This window comes from Ailuropoda melanoleuca, chromosome 8, assembly GCF_002007445.2.
Source record: "Ailuropoda melanoleuca isolate Jingjing chromosome 8, ASM200744v2, whole genome shotgun sequence".
Lineage (NCBI taxonomy): Eukaryota > Metazoa > Chordata > Mammalia > Carnivora > Ursidae > Ailuropoda > Ailuropoda melanoleuca.
Genome location: NC_048225.1, coordinates 62,521,779 through 62,531,006, shown reverse-complemented (window position 1 = coordinate 62,531,006; position 9,228 = coordinate 62,521,779). Strand labels below are relative to the sequence as shown.

Genomic DNA, 9,228 nt, shown 5'->3' with positions numbered 1-9,228 from the left:
ACAAAAGAGGATGAAGCAAACTGTGTGGCTTGATAGTAGTACTGGAAGGCTTGGTCATAATCTTCCTAAAAAATGAAAATAAAACAAGACCAAGAGTATGTACAAAAGTTTATCTTCTTTTTCATGTGCAAACNTACAAAAGTTTATCTTCTTTTTCATGTGCAAACGTTTTTAAAAGACTTGAAACACTATGAAACAAAAGAATTAGATATTTAGAGAAGGTTTAAAATGATCTTACCTGAACGTGGAACGATCTAGCCAGCTGATAACAACTTTCTGCTTGCATAGCCTCCACTTCTGTATTATGGAATGCATGGAGAGCCAAGTGCTGGACTTTATTATAATCCTGAACAATGGGATCCAGAAATCAACCGAGTCAATTCAAACAACTCTAACAGTCTCAATCATAAGGCTTCCTCAAACTTCATTTTTAAAATGTGTTCACTCAATTACCAATAACAGTGCTGTATCCAGAATTACGAATCATTTTTCTCATTCTCCTTGCATATACATTCATTTACATAGACCTTAACACCTAGCCATCACATCTATTACTTTATTTAATCCCACAACAACCCTTTGAGGTATCAGCCCTATTTTTGTGATGAGAAAACCTGAGAGGTTAAGTCCCTTATTACTAGTAAAGGAAACAGTTACAATTTATTGAGAACTAGTATATACTAAGCACTGTGGTAGGTATGATACTTACATTTATTCTAGCCTCAGTCAAAAACCCTTCAAAGAGTATCATTATTACCATTTTATTGATGGGGAAATGGAGGCTTAAAGAAATAAAGTGTGTTGTCTAAGGTGGAAAAGCTAGAATCTGGATTTAATTTTTTTCTGACTCCAAGGAAATGTAATACACAAGGGTAGCAAGCTTAAGTGACGGGATTTGAATTCAGATCTCTTCAGATGCATGGGTCATGACTTTCCCATTAGACCTGACTTAATTTGGATTACAGAGCTAATCTTCTGAGAGTCTCAAATTCAGAGTTCATACGCTGGGAGTAGGAAACAACTTTCTGGTTTTAATAGGGATATGTTTTATCCATTTGATAGTAATCTGGTCTGGAGAGCCTTTGTTTGGTCAATAGTCAGTTTCAACTTTTTTTTTAAATATTAGGAATAATAATGTGATTGCTGTTCTTAACAGTAACTGTTTTCCATTAGATATGTACTTAATATGTGCATGACATTGAATCCTAACTGCCACTACTCAAATCCTATAAAGCAGGTTTTATTACTGTTTTACAAGTGAGGAAATTTAAGTTTAGGGAAATTATTTGCCCAAAGCCACATAACTATATAATGGTGGTACCTGAATTTGAACCAAGTGATTCAAACTCTACACTTGGAATTAGGTTGCACAGCCTTTCAGCTAAATTTAAATATTGCTCCCGGGGATGAGGGTAAAGGTCAAATGTTGGGTTTGGAATATACTTCAATTTTTCTATTTTTATTATTCTTTGGCTCATGATACATCTTTTAGGGAATAAAATGGTTCCATTTTGAAATTTAACATAAAATGTATTGGAGATTACATTCCATTTTAAAATCCTTATTCACATCTCTTTGGTTCCTCCAATTTTTGTCCCCAACCCCTCTGCATTCTAGCTGCTTCTCTTTCTGATCAAACAACCAACCTTAACTCTCAGTTCTTTCTGGAAGTCTGTGGTAATTGCTCTAGGAGTCACCATAGCTCCCAGCTCTAAACCCACTTTACTACTTAATTACTGAAGTACCTGGGATGTTAATTAATAATGCCTTTTCTTCCCAGCTAAATGATTCTTCTACAGGAGAGGCAATGTAGTGTGGTGGGCAGAGAATTAAAATACTATATCTCAACTGTACTACCTGCTAACTGAGTGAATTTGGGCAAGTGATGTTACCTAACTTTGCTGAATCTCAATTTTCTTATTCATAGAAAGGGAAATAGAAATATCCTGCTTACTTCCTAGGGCTGCTCTGATGACAGATCAAGAAAACATATGTGAGCATGCTCTGTAAATCGTTAGGACATCTATGCACTGCAAGATGACTTCACAGTGTTGATCACATATCAGGTGTTCAGAAACACTCAAATAGACTGGCTTGATTTACATATTTCACATATATAATCTAAAGGGTTTTGAGCTTGTTAAAAAGCAAGACTTTATCTTCAGCAGTGGAAGGGTGACTAGCATTGAAAATTAAAAACTGAATAATTTTCATTTGGTTCAAGGAAGCTGTCCTAACAGCTGTGAGCAATGATTATTAAATATGTACTCAAATATTTAGGATTATTAGTCCTTTGTTTTTCTTTTTAGTAAAAAGCATACTTGTGTAACTCTTTTATCTGAAACAGTAACACTTCAAGTACTTATAAGATACATTTCCATCTTCTCCCTAAATAGTTGCCTTCTCCTTCTATAACAGTTATAGCATAAAGCTTAATTAATAATTTATTAGGAATGGGGAGTATGCTGCTATAGCCAGAAGGAGTAAGGCATCATGGTAAATAGCTGTGTGACCTTAGCCTATTACCTCTGCCTCAATTATTCATCCACAAAATGGGGATAATATTAACTACCTCTGACTATTACCTGACTATTCTTCAAATTCATGGAATGCCTTTTTTTTAAGTTTTATTTATTGAAGTAATCTCTACACCCCACATGGGGCTCCAACTCACAATACTGAAATCAAGAGTCCCATGCTCTCCTGACTGAGCCGGCCAGGCACCCCCATGAAATTCATTTTTAATAATACTTGGTATTTAGTAAGTATTCACTGCATATTAATAGCAGTAATAACAGTGATATGCTATCACTTTTACCTAAATTGCTATCCAATTAAAGTTCCTAGCACAATTTAGTACCTGGTTTCCATACGGCAAATAAAACTTTCATACTTACTATATAAAAACTTTGCCAATGAAATCTTGGATTTAGTATTCAAGAAATCTAAAATACCATTGCTTCTACAGAACTAGTAGCAACTCTAAAAATTATATCTTGATCAATATGCAAAAATAAAAATTTCAATAATTCCTTGGATACCTATGTAAGTAGGTCCAAACCCCTTAAATGACACAAGTGCCTCACTACCTGGATCCAATGCATTGTCTAGCATGAGCCCACCATATGCCATGCTTTTACTAAACTAGAGACTATTTCTACATCTGTGCCTTTCCCCTTTCAACTACCTAAAGACCTCCTCCTAAAAACCTAGTTCAAGAGCTTTTCCTTTTTGGTGAAGACCCTTCTTAACCACTTGGTCACCTCCTCTTTCATTTCTTCTACCACAGCAAGATAGAGGCCTTTATTTCTATATTTACATTTGTTTACATGTCTGTGTTTTCTATGAAACTGAACCGAGGGCAGAAACCACACTTTATTCATCTCCACGTCTCTACTGCAGTGTTGGGTAGAGTATAAAGGGTCAATAAATATTAAATGAGTAAGTGAACAAATATACCCACCCCCAATTAACTAATACAAATTTTAATTTGAAAAAAACTCGACATTTTCAATTTTATTCCAAGTTTAAAAAAGTACCAACTGCAGAACAGAAAAACAAATCAGGATTTAAAAGCAAACAACTTTAATAAATTGACTTCTCTTACCTTTTTGAAGAAAAAGTGATTTGCCAAGTGGTTCAATACCATGGGGTTGCTAGGGTCAATAGTATAGGCTCTGGAAAGAAGCTGGACACCATTTTTGATGGAATCAGCCTAAAAAAAAAATGACAACAGGGTCATTACTTGCTTAGCATTTTTCTCAAAGTTTCCTTTATAGTCTGAAGAAATAAGGTTATATAAATCTAAGTTCAGATACCAAAATATAGCTCTTGTTTCAGTTAACCTTCAGCAGGGATAAAAAAAAATTTCTAATAGTGAATTAAATTGTTAGAACTTCCCTCACAATCAGCCACCTTTGGTATTTTTATAGATCCTGGCTGTCTTCTTGATGTGGCAGATGTCTGCGGATTACCCAACAGCCAGTTTACCCCCCTTACTGTGTTAATAGAGTCCAGACTTTGCAGCTTGTGATCTTTTAATTTCAGGAAGGAAAGTTCCTTCTTCCTCTTCTCAAACCCCAGGGGATGAATGATGATTGATCTAAACCAGTCAAGATAATCTATTTCCCTTCTCTGGGGATCAGCCTAAGGCAGTGGTTCTAAACTGGGGGCAAAGTCATTTTTCATTATCACAACAGGGAGGACGCACTGGCATTTAGTTGCCAGAGGTCAGGGATGCTACTAAACGTCCTACCAATGGGTAGGATAATTTCCCACAACAAAAAATTACCTAGCTCTAGAAGTCAATAGGTAGCTTAGCTAAGGCTAAGAAACTCTGACAACCCTGTCTAGACAATTATACACAAGGGGAAGCATGACGGGCATAGAACCGCTCTAAGAGAAGGCCATTTATCCTTTCCCTTTCCTCCCTCTATATAAGGTTGATGAAATAACAAGAGCCTGGAAAGATAGCAGCTATCTTGCAACTATGAGGTGACAGACATGAGGAGGAAAATCCACATACTAAGGAAGGACAGAAAGATGTAAAATTCTGGGTTTGAGGATACTGAGGTGCCAAATCCAAGACCTTAGATAGCTGGTTTGGCAGACGATAAAAACCCTCGTGTTTAAGTCATTGCAGTAGGCTTTTTGTTACTTGCAATGGAAAGCATTCCAAACTGACAAACGTTGTACAACTGCTTACCTAAAATTCTGAAATTCAAAAACTTCTTAAAAAACAAGTTTGTTTGGTAATCTTAGAGCAAGCTTACATGGGGGCAAAACTTTACCTAAATTGTGGGGTTATCCTATTAGTGTGAACAGTCACTCATTCCAACAGAGAAATATAAGTTTGCATTTGGGGTGGTGTCCTAATACCTGGGGTTAGATATTATGCAGTGCAGGCATCATATTACATTTCTATTATCTGCAATCTTGACGTCTAAAACACTCTGGTCTCAAGAGTTTTAGATAAGTATAGTGAGCCTGACAGACCAGTCACGAAAGAATTTTTTCATTCACATAACTCTTTATTGTTGAGTTCTAGTACAGCCAGTCCAACCAATGCTCCCACACATTTGGAATTGAGTTCCAGGGCTCTGCTGAATGCCAGACGAGCCTTCTCCAGTTTGTTAAGTTTCACAAAGCAATGGCCCATTCCTAAACAAACTTCCGCTAAAAAAAGAGTTAATCTGTCAAAATGGGACATTTTTAGGGTTTGAATTAAACAAAATGATTAAATATTCTCTATTAGTTGCAAAATCTCAAAATTAACCTCAGTATAACTACACTATAAAATCTTTTGGAATATCATGAATTTGGTTTCAGTGGATATTATACCGTACTGCCCACTCCCTTTCTCACCATGAACAGAATACCTACAATACTGGTATTTTTCTTGCACTCTGGCTACACTGTACCTTCAAGATTTAATTTTCAAAGAGCAATTTTTAAAGACAGCAAAAAGTTTCATGAAGGCCTTCAACATTGTGACTATGTGCACATACTGTCATTCCCTTCAGAGCTATGCTTATACTTGCTACCCAACTTCAAGGCCATGCCAAAATTCCACCATGTTCCCATGAAGGGCCAACCTCCCCACTGGTCACTGGATCTTACCCTCCTCATCTATTTAAGGACACTGCTCCAGCAGCCCTCTCCTATTTTTTCTGCATTATCAAATTTTCTCTCTCTACTACATCATTCTCATATACATACATTCTCCCATCTTAAAAAAAAAATCCTCTCTTGATTCCATTTCCCTTTCCAATTGTCAACCCATTCCTATTCTTCCCTTGAAAGCAAAACTGCTTGAAAGCTCTACCTATAGTTGCTGCCTCTCTAACTCTCCTTTTCCATTTTCTCTTAAATGTACTCCACCAAGGATCTCACCCCCGCCATTCCAGTAAAACTGCTTTTATCAAGGTCACTAACGATTACTATGCTGCTGAATTCAATGGTCAATTCTGGGTTCCTATTTTACTTGACCTAACAATAGAATGGGACAGTGTCTGACCCTGTCCTGGAAACATTTTACATTTGACTTCAAGGACATTACCCTTACTCTCTTTTCCTCTTACATCTCTGGCTGCTCCTTCTCAGGCTCCTTTGTTGGTTCTTCTTCATTTCCCTAACCTCTACAATGTCACAGTGCCCTAGAGCACCATCCTTGACCTGTTTTCTATCTCTACTCAGTCCCCTGGTGACCTCATAGTTTCATGGCTTTATATACCATCTACATGTTGATGACTTCCAAATTAATTACTTCAGCTCAGACCTCTTTCCTGAACAACAGCACTCCTAACCTCTCCACTTGTAGATCTAAAAGGTATTTTAAAATTTTCATGTCTAAAACTAATTTGTCTTGAACTATTTTCCAGATGTATTAAAATGTAACTCTACTCTTACAAGGAGTTACCTTTGATTCCTCCTTTGTCTCATGCATCACATCAGCTCCGTCAGTTCTTACTTCAAAACACATAGATTCCAATCACTTGCTCCTCTACTATCACCTAGCGCAAGCCGCAATCATCTCTGACCTACACGACTGCCAAAGCCTTCTACCTGGTCTCCCCATTTCTGTCCTTGCCCCCCTGACCCACTCTAGTCTCAACCCAGAAGCCCAAATGATCCTTTTAAATATAAGTAAGATCAGGGGTGCCTGGGTAGTGCAGTTGTTAAGCCTCTGCCTTCGGCCCAGGGCGTGATCCCGGCATTGTGGGATCGAGCCCCACATCAGGTTTCTCTGCTAGGAGCCTGCTTCTTCCTCTCCCACTCCCCCTGCTTGTGTTCACTCTCTCGCTGGCTGTCTCTCTCTGTTAAATAAATAAAATCTTAAAAAATATATATATAAGTAAGATCATCACTTACTCCTTTGCCCAAAGCCCTCGAGTGACTTCCTATGTCTATCAAAGTAAAAGCCTAAGTCCGTATAATAATAATAATAATAATAATAATAATAATAATCTATGACACCTTACATGATTGGTCCCTGGTACTATCTTTGACCGAATTCTTACTACTTTTCCTCTTCATTTTCTCTCTCCATTCCACATGCAGAGAGCTTTTTCACTGTTCTTCAAACTTGCTAGACCAACTCTTTTCTCAGGACCTTTATACCTCTTGTTCTCTCTCTCTAGGAATAATCTTCTTCCATATATCTACATGTCTATTATTTTAAGGTCTTTACTTAATTGTTACCACTTTCCTGGTCAACCTTTCTTTTTTCTTCTTTCTTTTGGTGGGGGGGGGCAGAAGGGGAGAGAGAGAATCTTTTTTTTTTTAAGATTTTATTTATTTGAGAGAGAAACAGAGCATGAGCAGGGGGAGGGGCAGAGGGAAGAGGGAGAAACAGGCTCCCCACTGAGCACAGAGCCCAATGTGGGGCTTGATGCCAGGCCCCTGAGCTGAAATCAAGAGTCAGATGCTTAACCGACTCAGCCACCCAGATTCCCCAAGAGAGAGAATCTTAAGCAGGTTCTACACCCAGTGCAGAGCCAAACGCAAGACTTGACCTCACAACCGTGAGATCATGACCCAAGCCAAAGTCGAGTCATATGCTTAACTGACTGAGCCACCCAGGCGCTCCCTGGTCAACCTTTCTAAGCAATCTCCCAATTCTTCTCATACACCTTTTCTGCTTTACTTTCCTTTTACTGCCATCTTATGCAGGATATATTTTACTCATTTTATCTTCCCCACTGCAAAATGAATTCCACGAGGGCAGGGAATTTTTTTTTTAAGGATTTTTTTATTCATTCCAGAGAGAATGAGTGAGCAGGGGGAGGGTCGGAGGGAGAGAGAGAGAATATCCATCAGACTCCCTGCTGAGTGTGGAGCCCGACATGGGACTCGATCCCATGACCCCAAGATCATGACCTAAGCCAAACCAAGAGTCTGACGCTCAATCCACTGAGTCACCCAGGCCCCCCAAGGCAGGAGCTTTTGTCTTTTTGGTTTACTGCTGCATTCCTTCAGTCTAGAACAACACCTGGCACAATTGATCAATAAGATTTATAAATGACTGAGATTTTAAATAGACAAATAGTATAAAGCAAAAAGATTATAATATGATCTCCTAGGGATGCCTGGGTACCTCAGTTGGTTAAGCTTCTGAATCTTGGTTTCAGCTCAAGTCACGATCTCATGGGTCATGAGATCAAGCCCTGCATCGGCTCCATGCTCAGCAGGGAGTCTGCTTAAAGATTCTCTCCCTCTGCCTCCCACCCCCACTCATGCACGTTTGCTCTCTCTCTCTAAAATAAATAAATCTTAAAAAAAAAAAAGATCTGCTATTCAGCTTTTGGATCAAACACAATATATTTTTTTTAATTTCAATTCTGTCATTTCAACAACCCCATAGCATCTTTTCACAACTAACTTCATAGGCAACTGCCAGATCCTCAATATTTTCAGTTGGATCACATATAGCTTAGACTTCAAATAAAGTTTTTTTCTTACCTGGACATCCTGGGTTAGTATGCAATGCTTTCTTATAGTAAGCAAGAGCTCCTCTGTAATCCTTCTTGTTGAATGAAATGCAAGCTTTACCTATAATAATTTTTAAAAATAAACATGCATTGATTAAAGAACACAAGTCTCACATGTTCTATATAAACTCACCTAAATCCATACACCTCTGAATAATACTTGAAAATGGTGAAAATGATTTCATATTTAAACTTGTTTTCCATAAGGATATATTTATTTATGCCTATAAATAAAAGAATCCTGTTAAATGGTATAAAACAATTAAAATAGCTTATAGTTGTCCAAATAGACATCGCTTGTTGACTCTTTAGAACTGGATAACAAATTATTCTTAACTGGTGTGTGTGTGTATATATAAATTTTTTTTTAATATTTTGAAGTGACTTCAATGGTAAAGGGAATTCTTTTTTTAAATTTAAATTCAATTAATTAACATATAATGTATTATTTGTTTCAGGGGTACAGGTCTGTGTTTGTAACTTCAAAAGAAACAATGATCTATTGCAGATAGTTTCATTTTTATAAAGTAAAGCTCTTCTACATTGCTGTCCAGCCCAGTCAAAGAAACATATTACAGGCATATGATGAAAGATAGTTTCCTAAGATGGTTGCCAAAAATGACTTACCAAGAAGGGCTGGGATATTATTTGGAGACTGGTTGAGTACAAAATGAAACTGCGCATCAGCCTGATCCATTTTGTCACCTTCAAGTAGGCAGAAGCAGGCTCTTCCCAACAA

The 9,228-nt window shown here is 37.6% G+C and overlaps 1 protein-coding gene across 1 annotated transcript in view; it reads right to left on the bottom strand.

The window, feature by feature from the left end:
• Positions 1-9,228, bottom strand: part of CTR9 (CTR9 homolog, Paf1/RNA polymerase II complex component) — a 19,590-nt gene that overhangs the window by 2,249 nt on the left and 8,113 nt on the right. Inside the window, exons 7-9 of the mRNA XM_034667625.1 lie at positions 3,608-3,715; positions 239-346; positions 3-65 (exon numbers count right to left, since the gene is read on the bottom strand). Of these exons, the coding sequence (XP_034523516.1) occupies positions 3-65; positions 239-346; positions 3,608-3,715 (279 nt within the window). The remainder of the gene's footprint in view (positions 1-2; positions 66-238; positions 347-3,607; positions 3,716-9,228) is intronic.